Below are 19,324 nucleotides of genomic sequence, written 5' to 3'. Positions count from 1 at the left end.
TAAGGGGCACAGTGTGATAATTTTTGGACATATTATTTTATTTGATCTTATTCCTGTTAATGAGTGCTGTAAATTGTTCTTTGACCAAAATATAATTGGAAAAAAATATAAGATAATATTTTACCTTGGATTTATGTGTATTATTTTTACAAACAACTTAATAAGTATTTCTGTCTTGACCTAAATACTCATTATGTTATTTTGACCCAACTACTTATAAAATGGATCTGCTCAATAATTATTTTGGATTACGGGTGACTTGAAACAAATTATGGAGAGTGCCTCGAACTAAGAAAGTTTGGGAAATACTCCACTAGGTGGTTGTATATAACTAAAGTTCACTATCACACTGTAGTGCATGCATATGGTTATTAGCTGGCCCTCCTGCCTGCTGATTGCAGATTCTATTCCTTAACAAAGGTAAAATTAATTCCATTGACAATTAAATATAGATATGAGCCGAAACAAACAATAGGGCAAAACGCTGAAGTGCTTTTCGCTACAATGGCTTTGTCAAGGCAAATGGATGAATGGAATAAATGTTATTTTTAATGGGGAATAAAATCTGCCATCAGTAGGCAGGAGGGCCAGTTAATAACCATATGCATACACTACAATGTGAATGTGATTAAGATTTTAGTTGTATACAACCAAGCACATTCATAGACGCATGTGTTGCCTACAGGGAAAACCCATTGAACTCTAACATACATAATATCCCTGCAATCATATTGTGTTTGATATATTGTTAGTTTATTTTATAATTATTACCATTTTAATGAAGTTAGAATAATTTTTTTACACAAATTTAAGATTAGAGAGACAATCTGGACCTCATTTAGAGTTGGACGCAAAGTCCGTTTAAGAAGTGTAGGAGTGGGAGTGTGCCGCAGCTTGGTAGGGTATTACGAGTGGTAAGCAGCCCCAGTCGCGTCCCACTCGTAATACCATATCAAGCTGTGAGCAGTTCCTCCAGCTAGCTAACCGCTTGCGCCACCTAATTCCTGCCGCACAGCTTTAGCCCTTTTTTGACGTATGTTGCGTCTGTGCCTCACTACGACTAGGATTTATTTACATGGTCACGCCTTCATAATTCCGCGTTCCGCCCATTCTCTCGTAGTGAGCCGCAAGCTGTCGCAAGTGTTAATTGCGTCCAAGATGCAGGCGAATATGGTGCTTTCTGCACATGCATGATAGTGTTTTTTTGTTGGATGCGCCTAAAACAGACTTTGCGTCCGACTCTAAATGAAGTCATCTGTGTCTTTCCGACAGCCAAAACAGGTGATAGATTATATGGAGACTTGTAATTATAAATGGGAATTTTCATTTAATTATAAAATTGACAAAGACAATAGAGCACAGCAGTCTTTACTGCAACTTTTAACTTGCTTACTTTTTGCACTATTACAGATTTGAATTGATTGTATGTTTTAATATTTCACTACTGTCCAAGTACTCAGGAAATATATATATTTTTTAACAAGTTACAAATAAAAATTGGATTTATTTTATCATTATTATACATCCCAGAGTGCACCTCTAAACGCAGTCTCTTTCCTCTTTTTCTATGTATAACAGATTTCTAGGTATATTATAGCGTATATGTATGTATGGATGCACCTCCCAGAGTATAGAATTGTAAAATACCATGGGGTCAACGTGTTGGTTTTATTCCTAGGGATGTTAAATACTTGGTTTTTTAGCTTCTTACTGAGATTTTGTATGGTTTTAACTTTATAAACACAGCTAGGGTTGATTCGCTCCCACTTCTCATTGGAAATAGCTGGATTTTTAAAGTCCCCCACTGCCATGAAAAAGACCTTTAGGTCGAAATGAGTTGTTGGATGCTGCAAAGGTTGTAGGTTACCTTCTCTATTACTGGCTAATCAAGAGTAACTGCAGTGTACTGATACTGGGAAATGATCACATCTATTTTAGATATCAAAACTCTGTACCCCTGCAAATATGAATTGCTGTCTGGTGTATAACACTTGCTACACCTGTGGGGAATTATTATATATTTTATAACTTCAATACAAATCAGTTTTTTTATTTTTTAAATATTTTTACTATATTACTAGAGCAGTGTTCCCAAACTCAGTCCTCTGGTACCCCTAACAGTGCATGTTTTCCATATCTCCTTGCTGGAGCACAGGTGTATTCATTACAGACTGACACATTATAATTATACCACCTCTGGATCTGTTACAATGTGTCAGTCAGTATTGAATACACCTGTGCTCCAGCAAAGAGATATGGAAGACCTGCACTGTTAGGAGTACCAATCAAAGCTTATCTGTCATTTTGCTGAATGTACTAAATAAATGACAGCTAGAATCTGGTTGCTATAGGCAACATCTCCACTTTTTCAAAGCCGCAGTTTAGTAAATATATCCCTAATACCACTATCACACTGCCGCTCTGGCAATATCCCGGGTTTATGAACACGGGATATTGTTGGGTGACAGTGCAGGACACCCCAGCAAATTCCCGAGCAGACCGGATCTGCCCGGGTCTCCCTAGCAACATCACAAGAGGAGCTTTAATTGACTCCTCTTGTGTTTTTTTTTTTTTTAAAGCTTTTCAAAAACCCCGGTCTCACCGTTCAGACTGAAGGCTTCTCAGGTCGGACCAGGGAATAACCCTCCAAAAGACCAGGGTCTAATTCCCGGATCATCCAACCCGGGTGCATGCCCCTGTTCACACTGAGCCTCAACCCGGGTTGTCGGGGCTTGCACAGGCAATAACCCGGGTTTTTGAGGCAGTGTGAACGGGGTATTAGAGAGAAACGTACCAGGGTTCAGGAGTCTCACCTCACTGCTGTTCCTCTATCAAGTGATATCTTAGAGAGAGAGACTTACCAGCCTTTACACACTAATAAAATGTGAAAGGAATAACAGAAATGCATCAGGAATATTATCACATAGGGCTTCACTAATTGCTCTCTAGTTTTTTGTTGTTTTTAATTTTCTTGCAAATATAAACCATCATTCAGGCAACGTTCAAATACAATTTGTTCATGTAAGTGTGCAAGACGTTGGAGGATTGTATATCACAAGACTATCACACAAACAAGTACACATGTATTTCCTTTTTTACACAGTTTTTTCACTTATGAGGAGTGGTTAACACTGAAAAATTGAGGCATTTGATACTCTACAACATATGTTATTCTTTTTTTGGGGTATAATCTATAATTGGGAGAAATTATCAAAAATCAGTAAGAATTCTATCACTTCTCATCAGAAGGACCTGGAAGATCTCACTTTTTTTTTACTTTAACAGACTTAGACATTTAGTTATAAATGTACTGTTACATTGCATCCTGTATTACTGGTATTGATTGTATTCATATTATATCATATTGATTTACAATTTCAACCATATATGCACTTGGTACACGTTTTGAAGTGCCACTGCCTGTTGATTGGTAAATGTTTGAGGAATTGATGGTACCCCTAGTTTTCGCGGAGCAGCTTCTATTAGGAGCGTTTGGGAAGTTTTTAATTTTAGTTTTCAATTGACTAGTACCTGTTTTGTCCACAGTAATCTCTAAAAAGTGTATAACGTAAATTAGACCAGTACCTTACATGACACACAGGACAGTCCCCTCAAACAGGTAGTTTTGCATTACACCTTAGCCAAAGTGAGTGACATAAGACAGAGAAAGTTAGAAACAGTTTTGAGGTTGACCTTCTCCAAAGTGGAATGTGTTAAACTTTAAACTTCGTTTTTTTGTTGTGATTTTACTTACATTAATCAGATGTGACAAATTCACTTTAAAAAAGAAAATAAAAAAAATTAACTTGATTGTAACAAACATGACATGGAACAGAAGTTATTGTATCAAAATAAAACCTAGTTCTACAAATTGCAAGATCCTAAAAACAAGAGAGCATAGGTTTTTATGTAATTAATTTAAAGAATTTATTGCATGCCTTAAATAAACAAAATTAAATACATAAATGCAGAGATTTTAATGGAAAAGTAACACTGCATTAAACAAACCCATAAATAAAACATACCAGCATATAAATATCAACTCATGCAATATTTAAAGTTATAGAATTTGCCCTTGTAGTGATTTTTAGCAGCCATAATACTCTGTGTAAATGTAAAACATCCTAAATAAAATATTGCAATAACTAAAAGACCATTATAGACCTCACTGAGAATGATAAAATTGCTTACATTCAATTATTCTAGCTTTTGATATATGGGGGGACGAGAACAATTGTATTTATATATTATTCAAAAACATTATTTCATTCTCATCTTTCCCTCCCATTAGGCAATTTCATAAGGCTGCAGAGTAAGAGGTAAGGAGTCCCAGACAACCTTGTTACATGAAGTTTCTTTCAGTTACATATTCTGAACCCCTTGTTTTGTTTTGGGTCTAAGGTATATTAACGCAAGTTAAAAGTGTCTTCACACACGTCAATCCACACATTTACACGAATCAAGAGCCTGACTTATAACAACTACATAATTCCACAGGTGTGCCCTGGAAAAGCTGGGAATTGAGGACTGTACTCCAGTGTCCTCAACTCTGGGAATTAGGACTACGAACAGACTATAATGTACAGTGATACCAACATCAGTGGAAGTGTAAAAAAAAACGCAAATATAACCAAGCTTTACACATTTACATGAGAGGTGATATCTCCTCTAATTATGGAACCATAACTGTATGGCCTGCACAGAGAATGCTTGAGCTGGTGGAGGCAGAGAAGATTGCTGTCTTTTGTCCAACAGAATGGCAGGATCACCTTGTAGTTCCTAATCACCTGTCCTATCAGGAAAGTCATCTATCTTAATAGGCTCTGCCATTATTAAAAATTTGTAGTATGAAGAATAGAAAATCTGAGTCTATGTATTATCACCAGACCTGTGTCAGACACTGTTTGAAGGAAAGCAATATAATTTTCCATTAATGTTGTAATGTTTACAGTGAACTCTGAATTTACAGATTAGACATAAAACATGTTCATTAAGAAAAGCACCTGCACTATTATTAGAATTGTATCTGAAAATAAAAACTAATCTCTGAGTATGTTCACACTTCAGGTCTAAAGGGCATTTGTGAGACGTATGTAGCCACATAAATGAAGAAAACAAAGCTGTGACAACCAAATATGATTTCATGCATTCGGCATAGTTATCACTGAGCCCCTGTGGCCATCTGAAATTCCCACTGCATTACTTTCTCATTTAGTTAAACAAATGTATCCCTTCACTGGCATTGATTTCATAGGCAACATTTAACAAACCAATGGCATGCACCCATCACCTGTAAAATATTGAGTAACCAAATGTATGCAGATATAGCTTTTTAATTCATTAGGGAGCTCAAACGAGGCACTTTAAAAAGGAAGTAGATAAAGCAATCATTTTGTGGACAGACCCAATATACAAATGCAGCCTATCAATTCACTCTGGACTAGTAATGGGCAAAATACTGGTATTTTGGTAAAAAAAAAAAAAAAAAAAGACAGTAAGGCCATATGACTTTTTATTATCAATGATTACTGAACTATAAAGAACCATGCTTTTTTTCTTTTTCAAGGATCGGAATTGTCCTAAGATGTAATAAAGTTGTAGCACTGCTTTTGAATGGAGTCCCAATCACTAGGGGAGGTAAGAGAGAAATGCAGGGGGAAATTGGCTGGGGAGAGAAAAGAGTAAAAGTAGGGACTGAAGAGGGGGAGGAGTGTGTATATATATATATATATATATATATATATATATATATATATATATATATATATATAGATAGATATATACACACATGCACAGGACTTCAACCAACAGGGAGGTTTAATCCAGAAAACTGGCACACTTGGCCAACAAATGACCTTCTACAGGACATAGAGTGAAGGAGGTCAACTATCTGGATTAAACATTGGCACTGCTTGAGAATTTTGTGTATTAAACTTCACTTTTGACTGAAGACCTGCAATATACTGTATTTTCTACTGAATGGATATTTATCACAATTTTATATATATATATATATATATATATATATATATATATATATATATATATATATACACACATATATTATTAAAATATATCCTAATATTATTGTGGGAATAGTTTTGTTATTGGCTGAGGCTTCTGTGAAAAACAAAGTGCCTTGGTAATATGACTGTGTCCTAGTGAACTGATGGGGCTACATTCTCATGAATATTAAAATGACTTACAAAATGGCTGCCTGAGATGTGTGTAGGCAGCTATACACTTTAACACAAAGTAAACGTGTGCCTTAAGACAAAAAAAATTAAATAATTATTTAAAATGTATATAAAAAGTACCATTGATTCAGGATATTAGATATTAACTCAACAACTTGTCTCAACATGGAAAAAGGCCAATAGTTTGCAGAATAGTTTTAAATGTTTCGCTCATCTCTCTTCAGTTAATCTCCACTACACAATCCTTTACGGTAAAGCCATATTGATGCTTTTGGAGGTAACAAACTTTGACACAAGAATGGAATCATTGATTTCTAGTGCATCTGTGGGCACAGGTGATTTTAACAACACAAACAGCTTTTAATGTATTTTGCTAGTATTACCCACAAAGATAGTTATAGCAATGTCATTTACCCAATGAGGATGTAGTTTAATTTGAGCTGTCTGTGATCACCGACAGATAAAAATAAATCATTACAGATGCTCACCTATCTTATAATATAAGGGTAGTGTCACATTTGTCATATGTGAAATTTCAAAACAGAAAATTACTGGAGTTTGTGTTCATGAGAGATTTTTTTGCAGCTTAAAAACTCTAAATATATGAATCATTTTACTGGCTAATTTGATTTTTGACATACAAGAGTCTGTCAAGCCTTGTAAACAAATGCAAAGACTGGTCTGGAGAAGCGTAAGTTAACTCTTACTCCACCGGTCCTGTATTGCCAGGGCAGCTGAATATCATGCAGCTGCCTCTGCCATATTTTCTAATAATGATAAATGACAGAAAAAAGTGTTTTTTTGTTGTCGCTGTAAATAAAAACATAAAAAAAAAAAAATCATACTCATAAAACTGAATGGATGGTCGAATGATCAATAGGCCCCATTAAGGTAGAGTGCTGCCATGTATATAGCACTTTCCACCAGCCTCCCCTTCTGTACAGAAGTGGTGTATTTATGTAAAATGTGTTCTAACCAGTTCCACTGTTACAGAGATTTGAATAGTCAGGCTATGCTAGAGATATTACTGGCGAACGTGTAGCATGCAGCTGGAGGTACTACTGCTAGCTAGTTTTCTGTAGCTAGCAGCACATGTAGCCAGTCACTATGGCTACATGTGCTGCTTTGTCATGCAGCCACTGGAGGAACCTTCATCTGAGAATTGCACAACAAAGCACCATGTATAGCCTTTTCCATAGGAAACAAACATTTATAAAACAAACAGAAGTAACTGGCAATAGATCCCCATGATGACATGCTTCGCAGTCGCTGGCACTATTCCCAGTGTAGCCCTAACTTTAACAAAGTTTCCAAAAAACGCATGCTTATTGTACAGTCATTGAAAATCATTAGTAAGCTGAATAAATCAACTGTGAAAATTATAAGTGAAGTTGGGGACTGCAGTAATCCTTAGAAACCACTTTCACAAATTAGAAATAAACTGCTATTAACACTGAATACCAACATTCAGTAAAAAATACTATTTATCTATTAATTTAAACATTCAAAATAACTAAGATTGCCATGCCACTCTGTCTCTTTATTTAATAAAGATTCAGGAACCCAACTGGCTGTGCAGTACCTGTGACAGGTACTCTGCAAACTGCAATTTTGATACAGATGGCTCTGCTATATTGTAATATGGTCTCTATAAACTATGTAGGCTCTATTATAATTACATTAAAAAAAAACTGAAAAACAAATTTAACTTTGCAGCAAAGCTATAAAAAGAAATTACTATTTATTTTAGGCCTGTTTAATCATTGTACGGGGAAGTCCAGGAGAACATGGCTTTAGATACCACCACCTGTAGGTCACGTACCACCCCAGGATCCCAAAAGCAAATCCCAGGATTTTTTGTGAAATATCATGAAAATATAGAGCTGTAGAAATTAACATGAAAACCCAAATGGTGGCCAGCAAAATTAATAACCCAAGTAAGGTATATATAACTTTTTTCTGTCGATGTCCCTTGAGACAAATATTGTGTATAATGATGGTTTCTTCCAAAATCATCAGGATGCAATATGGCAGCAAGAATGAATGACCAGATATATCGAATCCATTCCAGTAGCCACCATTCTTTAAACATGCTCTCTTGTCTGTGTAATCTACTTTAACATCCAACAGTGCCGATGACGTGTAACAGCTGCCAGTAGCATTTTCAATGCATGTAAAAATACTTGTACAGGTAAACCAAACTGCGGTTCCAACAAGCAGAGTGCTTAGCCGGCGTAAACATGCTCTTATGCTCTTATTATGTGTGTAATTAGTCAATGCAATGAAAAGAAAAAGGAAGCAGACTGTCCAACCCCAGGAAAATTTGACAAAATATCTGCAAAGAAAAGAAATATTATTTTAATAAATCCAAAATAATACAGTACTTGTCAAACATACAAGATAAATGATCAAAATGGAAAATTTAGAATAAGAATACAATTAAAATAAACTAAAATGTCTAGTATTTTATTTACCAGTTATTTTTACAATATAAATTGAAATTTCAGTTAAGAAAGTGTCAAAACATAATGTATACAATAAACAAATAAAATATATGCAAAATAGTATGAACTACATAATGTGTGAACAGTACAGTATATGCCAAGACCAGAAAAATGAAGTCCAATTTATTAGCCAACTTGACCTCTAAAAAAGCCTTGAAATGAGTGAAGCTACTCAAATATATATGAATTATATATATGAATTACACTGATCACATGGTGATTACCTACAAGGTTGGCCAATTTGCTAATTTCCAAATAAACAGATATGCCATTGTGATGTTTGTGGTCAGCACAACTCTCTTTCTGAACATTAATCAGATTTGAATATGCAGGATGAAACATTCTGGTTAGCCAATGATATGAATAACAAGAGTGTGGGGTCAACAGATGAAATGGAAGCAGAAATTTACTTTGACAGATCAGAAATTGTTAGATGCAGTGGCATCAGCAGTCAAGAATAAATATGCATAAATGCTGTATAATTAGAGACACCAAAAATATGTATAGATATAGATCTCTGTCTCGTCAGCTTCAGAAATGTATTAACTAATTATGGAAAAAAGTGTAATGCAATGATGATCACAATGAGAATGTTTTTCAAATGTGAGTTATTATTCTGTATTTATAAAGCACAAACAATTTACATAGCACTGTTTAGAGCAGTGATAGGCTCTACAACCTTCACTTGCGGCCCCCAGCTCTGTATCCCCGCTCTAAAGCAAAGAATAAGACTGAGCAGGAGCCGCAGACTTCGGTATCACGTAATCTCCTCTACACAACACAAGGAGGTCACAAAGCATACCAGATGAGGAGCGAGTACAATACATTTTTTACCACATGGGGGCCTATTTATTAAACCTCATTTTCATGTCAATTCCCTGAAACCGGCTGAATAGACGTCTGCCAATTAAAGGATTTCTCTAATCTATCAACAGTGCATCGCAACAGATATAGATATCTGTAGCTTTGCATTTTTCTTCATAATACATAGCAGTCCCCCTAGATGTCTAGGGGGACTGCCATGTAACGCAATTTAAGAATGAATGAAAATCCTTTTACACATACGGTAATGCACGCCAGCTCAGGCTGCCGTACATTACCGTTTCTGCTATTTTTCAGAGCTTTACAGCGCATGTGTGGTGGGATCATGTCCCTTCCTGTCACACTCCGCTTTCTGTATAACTGAAGTGCAGAGAAGTTTTCAGATGCACACAAGGCTTCTTCGGACCGCACAGCAGCTTCGGGAAGGAAGAGGCAGTGAAAAGGTAAGTTTTTCACTTCACAGGAACAACAGTTTTTCGTGACTGCTGTTCCTGTGGAGATTTTTTGAGAAATAGTTCAATCGTTATCAATACGATAAGGATTGAAAACTATTTTTCATTACTGCGGTGCTTGTTAAATATGCCCCATGGTCTTGTGGGCTTTGGACTCTTGCAAGGTAAGTAAAGGTTACTTACTAGTCAGTAAGAGGGGCATATGGGGAGGTGTAAGTGACATGTGGGGATGTTAGTGAAGCTATATAAATAAATGCTGATGATGATACGTAAACTGAAGGTTTGTGGTTGTCAGAAGGCATGTAGGGGCATTTACAGCAATGGGAGGTCTGAATAGTATGTGGGGGCATTTTGGGGCTGGCAGTACAGACAAGCTATGGGAGTTACCATACTAAGCTCTCAGGAGGTATCTCCTCTGTAATGAACAGCTGACATGTGCTGGCTGTACTGCCTAGCCTAGAGGACAATGACAACCCTACGGACGAAGCCACGCCCCCCTCACTCACACATTCAGGAGGTTTCTCTTGTTACTTAGGTAAGAGTCCGGCAGCGGCCACAACTCCTTCACAATCGAGCCGCCAACCAAAACACACGAAAGCACCACAGCGCAATATTTGGGTACAGTCTCACAGGAAAACTTCCTTCGAAAAAACGAAGTGAAGACATTCATCCACTCCATGCTGAACCCTGACCGCCCTTCGTCACAGAACATGTGACTCGTACCGCCAATCATAAGCTGTTTCTCCAACTAAGGGCAAATAGGAAAATGACAGCATGGCGTTATCTGACTCAACTTTTTTTCCCGTCATTCGTACCAAACTTTATTGATATATAAACAAGTGCGCAGTACTGTATGCTTAGTAAAATGTCAACCAATAGTAACGTTGAATTATAGCACGTGACTTGAAAATCTACTTAGACGCCAATTTGGCAAATCGTGTCACGTGTATTTTGAATAATAATGTAAAACTATGGGGACTTTGTGCTGAGGAACTATGTAATTTGTCCTGCATACTGGAAGTTTTAGTTCCACAATAACTGAAGACCCAAAGCCTGTTATAGAATGTGTGACTGGTCAAGTTTATATTTTAGTCTGTCCTAATAAATTGGTATTTTAGTCTGATAAAACAGTAATTATTATCTATAGTGTAAAATGTTGTGTTAGTCATATCCAAAGAAATCTATACAGCACTGACCAAAGACTTAATATGCAAAAAAAAAAAAAAAAAAAAAAAATATATATATATATATATATATATATATATATATATATATATATGCATAGATAGATTTTAAAAAAAGCAATGAATCCACACTCTAAATCCAAAAAAAGATTGTAAAATTGTCTCGATAAATCCTCAAGTAGCTACTTGTTAATAAAAACAGTTTTGATATAAGACATGGAATCCTTACAAACAATAAAGATGAATAGCAACAAACCTCAGTCATAAACATGTCCTTAGTTAAAGATAAAATATCCAGGCTGTGGTAACATTCAGAGGGCGATCTGTACTTACTCCTTGGTGGCGGTGTTTTTGCTTGTAAAATAAGTTTTAAACTCACGCCCCTCGGATGCTTGTGACAGCTGCCTGGCGGTAGTGGTAGTATGAGATTTTCTACTAAAGTGTGTGTAGCCGCATATGCGCTTTAGAGACAGTGGCGGATCCAGGGAGGGCAATCATCCCTCTAGCAGCAGTGGCAGCTCAGTATACTGATGTTTCCGGTGTCTGACAGACAGTCAGAGAATCCTGTCCGGCCTGCTGATTGTGTTTTAACACAGTCAGCATGGCCGAGCTGCATTATCTGTTTAGCCGCCGGGAACATCAGTATAGTGAGCTGCTGCTGGAGCCCCTATTCTATTAGGAAAAATAGGGGGCAAGGCACAAATTGCTCCCACAACCCAAAAAAAGGAGGAAACAGTATTGCATACTTGCCAACTCTCCCGGTATGACTCACGAAATTCGGGATGGTCTCACGGACTCCCGAGAGAGCTTGCAAATCTCCCGCATTCCGCAATTGCGGGGTTAAAATGACACGATTTGTGGTGAATCGCGTCATTTTGGCCCCCGCCACCGCAACAAAATGGCATATTTGACACGGGGGCGGGGCCAAAGTGACGTGATTCGCCATGCCCCACCCCCTCCTGCCCTCTAGACGCGCCCCTCTGCCGAATACAACTTGCCAAAGGTAGGCAAGTATGCAGTACTGAGCAAGGGATATCGCGGTGATGAGAGAAACCAGCGCTGTATAGCCAGTGAGAATGCCATAACAGAAGACACTATGGGGCATATTCAATTCTTTGAAGTCCCCACGGCGTTAAAACTATTACCGTTATTACGGTAATAGTAAGCTGGATTTCAGCTCGCAGCTCCCTGAGCCACGAGCTGAAATCCAGCGAGAAAACTACCATAATAACGGTATTTACGTGCACTATTACCCATACTTGCCAACATTTCTTTTTCTTTTTCCGGGAGATGCCGGCTGGGACGTGGGCGTGCAGGGGGCGGGGCTGCGAAATCGCGTCATTTTGACCCCGCCCCCGTGACGGAATGACGCAAATCGCGTCATTTTACAGCGGGGGCGGGGCTAAACGCCGCGATTCCGGGTGAATCGCGGCGTTTAAACTGAATTTTTCCCCCTTCCTATCAGGGAGATTGCCACACTCGTCCGGGAGACTCTCGCAAAATGCGGGAGTCTCCCGGACAATCCGGGAGAGTTGGCAAGTATGCTATTACCGTATTGAAGGTAATAGTGCGCTCGCCGTGAGTCTTTTGGCGTTTTCACCAACAATTGAATATGCCCCTATAAGCTGGACTGCTGTGAGAGATCTGAACAGAGGAGCAAAGAGAGAAAGAGAGAGGCTGATAAGTACAAATGTTTCTTATTTTGTTCATGTGATTGGACTAAGCCATATTTGTTATCTAGATAGGGTTGTGATAGGGAACTGTGAAGGAAGTTAACTTACACCTTTTTGCAGGACTGGTATATTATTACAAGGGTGAGGATAGGGATATTTAGCTAGGTTGATTGGACTTACTCAAATCAAGAGAAACCGTCAAAAATGTTCTGTTAATTAATGCAATATTTACAGAGAGAAGATAATTTATTTTGCAAGAAGCCTATTATATGGATTGGGACAATGTCTTGCACTTGAGGCTGCAAACTGCTTTATATTTTAGTTAAAAGAAGGGGCCTACATTCCAACTAACTAATGATAAAGCTGCATATCCATATAGATATATATGTATTTGCTTCTGGACTGTATTACTATTTTAAATTTCATAGATGTTTAAAGTGATTCAGACAGATGGCTGTAGATCAATATTTTAGTACAGCAACTATTATATAAATGGTGTTAAATATGATTTTTTTTGTTAAGGCCTCATAAAGCCTTTGTTCAGCCATTTTTTGTAACTTGCATAGAAATATTATTTGCTAAAAGAGATTATTCATTTTTCTGCTGATATTCAGTTTTACAAGATGTAAGCCCACGTCCTTGAGGTTAAGCTGACATAGATAACTGAATGTATCAAGATATGTGAACAATAGGTAGTTTCATTTTCAGCTCGTAGTGTGGGAGCTGTGCCCATGACATTGGACATGGCATACATGAGATGAACCTCCAGCCCCCTTGAGATAAGAACAATAGACTCATCTGTCCTCAGAAGGGGGAGGAAGTTAAACACCTCAAGAATAGGTGAGAAAGCTAATCAGCAGCGCATACCATAGACTATTGTATACTTATGACGTAGGATTCATATATTCAGTAGGCTATAAAGACTTGCATCTTTGTATCAATAAACAGAGAATATTTCTTGTATACAGAACTTGGTCTGTGTCAATTCTCTCCAGCTGATTGAAGCACTTCCAGATATACTTGACACCACAGGCAGACTTGGATTAAAATTTTAGATCTAACAATGGTAATAGAGGTACCTAGTTTATAAATATCAGACAGATCTGTTTCAGGTGTTATGTACTAAATATTGTAGTGCGCTTTTATGTTAAGTTTATACGATTGTATTGTTCACATTACAGTAGTTTATTTTTATATAAAATTCTAAATTCAGTTCAGTGTGATATAATTTTATGTGTGTGCCTGTGGTTCAGAACAGGGGGATGGAGGGTTCCTTAGTCTTGCAGGTCACCATTTCTTGTCTTTTACACTGACAGAGCTGTTCTGTGCACCAGGGTTTCTTTCCATCCCAAGGTGGTGTCAAAATGTAATTGCAACCAAAATATTATTATTCCTTTGTTAGGCCATGACTTGACATAAGGCAGGGACGAATCTCTTCTGTTCAAAGTGAAATTTATTAGCTAATAACACATTTGTACGAGTCGTACACATCTTTACTGCCCTGTACATTTTTGGTTAATTATATTTGAGTATGGTTTGAGACCCAGTGGAGGTCTGTTTTCGTCTTTTTATGTTGCTGTAGAAAACATTACAATAATATATTGTTTACTTTCATGTTACTAAATTTCCAGCATGACAACATTGTGAGTTTTGTTTCAGTTTTACTGTGTTCTCAAAATCCCTAGTTGCAACCAGAAGGGAAGGCAGGGAAGAATCTTTTCTCTTGTTCAATGTGGTTAGAGTCTTGAGGGTCTAGGTAGACCTATCGGCCACCTTGCGTAGAGCAGATAGCCTACTTGCCCTATACAATGCATTCGAGAGGATGGCCAGCAACAAAACAGACAATTGCAAGTTGGATCAAGGCTAGCAGGCTTATGTCTTAGAGGGTATCCCAGTTCCTGAAGATATTAGAGCACATTCTACCCAATAGGCGGGCACCTCCTAGGCAGCACAGCATGAAACCTCAGTTCAACAGTTGTGTCGGGCAGCAATCCGGTTCTCTGTCCACACTTTTACCAGATTGTACAGGTTCAACGTTTTTGCTTCTTAAGAAACCAGCTTTGGCTGAAAGATTTTGTTCTCAGCAGTGTCTAAGCTTACCCACCCCTTGTCAGCAGTCGTGGCAGTGCCCGCAGCCGCCGCGACTCTTCCTGTCCTGCTAGTGACGTCCCGGCCATCTCCATGACGACCGGGGCGTCACTTCCGGTTCCTACGTCCCGGTTGCCTGGGCAACAACTGGGACGCATTGGACAGCTGTCAAACAGCCGGGCGCGTGTGCGCAGGGCTGTGCAAGCTCAGCCAATTATGGCTGATTAGGTTTTGAAACTCTGCTGGGCACACTTTAAATCATTGGCTGCTAGTGCCAGTAATTAATTAGACAAGTGCTGGGAGCACTTACAGGGCCTATTCCTGATTGGTCAGCTGTACTATGTAAGGCAGTGAGGACTGAGCCTCACTGCCGGTTATAGCGTCCTGTCTCCAGTATTGCTGCCTGCTCCTGTACTATTGTCTGGTGTTAAACCTGAGATTGATTACCCGTGTATGACCTTTGCCTGTCCCTGGATTCTGAACATGTGCTAGTGACCCTTACCAATTGCCTGTACTTGGATTCTGAACCACTGCCTGTGACCTTGACCTTTTGCCTGTACCCGACATCCTCTCTGGTGCTCTGTCCACTCCGCTGATCTCTGGCCTACCGCTACTCCGTGTGCTACCTCCTGTACCTGTGCGCTGCTGTGTTAGCATAAACTCATACTACTCTGGGCATAAAACCTGGGGGCATCTGAGTACGTGTGAGCATGATCAGTCTCTACGGAAAAGGTGCCTGCTAAAGGTGAAGACCTCTTCTACCTGTTCTATGAGTTTATGCCGCACGGGTGGCCATAACATTAGAATCGGCCAGTGAAGAATGGAGGTAATTCTGCCATGGACAACAGTGACCCGAGCCTTTCTCCAGCCCAGGTCCTGGCTAATCAGATCCAGGCTATTTCTTATGTTGTACAGGGCCTATCTCATTGCTTGTAAGCTCAGAGGCCTCCAGAAACCTGCAGCCTCAGCAAGCCTCCTCTGCCGTCTCTCCAGAGCCAAACTTGAATTTGCCCGATTGATTCTCGGGAAGCAGGTCCGCCTTCTGCAACTTTAAGGAGAGTTGCAGGTTATACTTTCGCCTGAGACCATGTTCCTCTAGCTCTGAAGAGCAAAGAGTCGGGATTGTAATATCTCTACTCCAAGGTGATCCCCAGTCCTGGGCCTTTTCCCTTCCACCAACGAGTCCATCCTTACAAACCGTGGATGCCTTCTTCCAGGCCTTGGGTCTGCTATACGACAACCCAGACAGAGTGGCCTCAGCTGAGTCCCATCTCCGGGCATTAAGGCAAGGACGTCGTTCTGCTAAAGAGTATAGTGCAGAATTCGGGCGCTGGTCAACTGATAGTGCTTGGAATGATCCGGCGCTGCGGAGTCAGTTCCACTTGGGCCTCACCGAGCAAATCAAGAACTCCCTAGTTCAGTATCCTATACCTTCCTCACTTGAAGATTTGATGCAGCTTTTCATCAAGATTGATCATCGGATCAGAGAGCGGAAAACTGAACGAGAATCATCTATACCTCCTTGCTCACCACCCAAGACTGGTCCTACTCTTCCGGATTCCTCTCCTCGGCTCCAATCAGGGGCTCCCTGCCTCCATATAAACCAGCTTCTGGGACTTGTTATTGCATCTAGCACAGCTTGTCGAGCAACAAGAGAATAACCAGACTCAGCTTCTACAATGCATCCAGGATTGGAATCCATTTAGGGATCTCTTCTCTCTCTGGTGACTTCTGTTTCCTCTGCAGCTCCTCCTCCAGCCGCCACTCTAGGTACTTCAGGTACCATGGGTCTTCGCTTTCCCACTCCTGACAAGTATGATGGCGGCCCTAAGAAATGCAGAGGATTTTTTAATCAGTGCTCGATTCAATTCAAACTCACGCCTGAGAAGTTTTCCTCAGAACAGGCCAAAGTTGCATTCATCATCTCCCTTCTCTCCACTCAGGCCCTGGCTTGGGCATCTCGCCTGTGGGAGCGCAACAACATCTTCCTGTCCAACCCCACTTTCATTGACGCCTTATCAAAGGTTTTTCATAATCCTGGTAGAGTGTCCTTGGCTGCTTCCAGTTTGTTGGCTCTGTGCCAAGGTTCTCTTTCCACTGTCAGTATGCAGGCCAGTTTCTGATCCTCGCTTCAGAATTGAATTGGAATAATGAAGCATTAACTGCCACCTTCTGACAGGGGTTGTCAGATCGCATTACAGATGACCTAGCCCAGGGGTAGGCAACCTGCGGCTTTTCAGGTGTTGTGAAACTATAAATCCCAGCATGCCTTGCCACCTATCTGCTGGTTATCTACTGGCAAAGCATGCTGGGACTTGTAGTTTCACAACACCTGGAGAGCCGCAGGTTGCCTACCCCTGACCTAGCCTCTAGATATTTGCCGGCTAATTTAAATGACTTGATCTCCCTTTACGTCAAGATAGACATCCACCACTGGGACCGGTTGCAAGAAAGGGGTCATTCTCGACCATTTTATCCATTGACTAGTTCTTCGTTTCCAATCTCCTGCTCTCCCTCTTTCCTCTTCTCTGGAGGAACCTATGCAGCCGAGTCATTTTGGACTTCCATTCGAAGAGAGTGATGAATCAAGAACCATTTCTGTCTGTATTGTAGTGAGGATGGTCATCTTATGTCAGCCTGTTCTCTCAGGAAGTCTGAATTTTTGATGCCTGGTACCCTAAAGTTTTTCACCATCTACCAGCTTTTGTGGATTGCATATCCACCAGAAACTTCTTAATTTCTTCCACTTTAGCTAAAGAACTCCATCTTCTCTTATATCCTTTGCTGCAGCTGCTGGACCTGACTGCAGTTCATGGTAACCAAGTCTCCAATGGCTCTATCTCCAGTGTCACTGGACTAATTCAGCTACAGGTTGGAGCTTGCCATGCCAAGCAGAATAAGTTCCTAATTTTACCACAATCTGTCAACTCTGTTATCTTAAGGTTACCATGGTTGAGAAACCATTCTCCCCTGCTTAAATTACTATGGGCTCAAGACATCTCGTGGGGGTCCCAGTGTAACAAGCATTGTTTCACCTGCATTGATCGGTCTGAACCTCACTTACCTTGCCTTAACCTCACCACCATTCCTGGCCCACCCAGACCTTACACTGTCTTCCAAGATGTCTTTAGTGAATCTTCTTCTGAAGTTTTACCTTCTCATTGCTGTTGGCAAAATATCTTCCACCCTTAAGCTCCCTGCAATAGCTACTATCTTCTAACAATCCTCGTTCCATCCCATAAATTCCCATTCATCTTGTACTTCTAATCCCTCCAAGTTTATTCATATCTCACCACTAGCCTTATTCTTCCCTTCCTGTACATTTGAGATCATGAGACCTGCTGTAACAAATTCACATTCATCCATGCTCTAATAATTAAAAATCTCTCAAGCTCCTTGTCATTACAGAAGCCTGGCTTACCTCCTCCAAAACAACATCCCATGCAGCTCTCTTCTACAGGAGTATCTTTAAGAGACTGACAAGGTATCAGAGTAAACATCATATTCTCTGCACTTTGCATCCTCATTCTCTTCCTTTTCAGTCCAAATCATCTGTCTCTTCTCTCCACTCCACCTTCATATTGCTGATATTTATCACCCAATGTCCAGTCTGTCAGTTCCTTGATAATGCTCCTGCTTGGCTTACATATTTCCTATACTTTGCCTACAAACAAACCCTCATACAGGACCACTTTCTCTGCTGCCACAAAAGTAATTTGCTTACTTCCTCCTTTAGTCTCTCCCACTGAATTACAGCCACTGTGATGGACACTGACCTTGTCTTCTCCCACTTCTGCTCCATTTATAGATTTTCCAACTCAGCTTTGCTGCTCTCTGACCACAAACTTCTATTCCCCTAAATTGACACAAAACATCAACACCTAAATGCTCTCAACTCGATCCACTTCTCATCTTCACTAAAGCTATTCTCACCTATAATAAGTTGTGCCCTTGCTGACTCTTTCTACAATAACTTCAGCCCTAAACAAAACAGCCACCACATACAAGGCCTGATTCATTAAGGAAAGTTAAGCAAAAAATTTAGTAAGTTTACTTACTTAAGTTTTCTGGACAAAACCATGTTACAATGCAAGAGGTGCAAATGAGTTTATTATTTTGCACATAAAGAAAATACCGTCTGTTTTTACATGGAGCAAAAAATTACTTGTTAGCTGATTTTTACACTGAAATTTATACTTGATCTAAGTGCCCTACCCTAAATATAAATCTGCCATCACATTTTAAATTCACCTCCCACTCCAGTACAACATGGTTGTGCCTTACTTGCTTACTTTTGCCTAACTTTCCTTAATGAATCAGGCCCACAGTCTCCAGAATCCCTATATAAACCATGGCACACCAAACATTTACCACTTGCAAAAGTGCTCCTGAACTTTTGTATGC

At 39.5% G+C, this 19,324-nt stretch overlaps 1 protein-coding gene across 1 annotated transcript; it reads right to left on the bottom strand.

Annotated features, from left to right (window-relative positions):
* Positions 1 to 6,082: 6,082 nt before the first annotated feature.
* On the bottom strand, positions 6,083 to 10,708 carry FITM2 (fat storage inducing transmembrane protein 2). The gene is made up of 2 exons (XM_075176824.1): positions 10,482 to 10,708; positions 6,083 to 8,532 (listed from the first exon to the last, which is right to left on the bottom strand). The coding sequence occupies exons 1-2, from the start codon at positions 10,706 to 10,708 to the stop codon at positions 7,944 to 7,946; spliced, it is 816 nt and encodes a 271-aa protein (XP_075032925.1). The 3' UTR covers positions 6,083 to 7,943.
* Between the last annotated feature and the right edge of the window lie 8,616 nt (positions 10,709 to 19,324).

This window comes from Mixophyes fleayi, chromosome 6, assembly GCF_038048845.1.
Source record: "Mixophyes fleayi isolate aMixFle1 chromosome 6, aMixFle1.hap1, whole genome shotgun sequence".
NCBI classification, from domain to species: domain Eukaryota; kingdom Metazoa; phylum Chordata; class Amphibia; order Anura; family Limnodynastidae; genus Mixophyes; species Mixophyes fleayi.
Note: the sequence above shows the minus strand (reverse complement) of the source record. Positions and strands in the feature narration are given on the sequence as shown.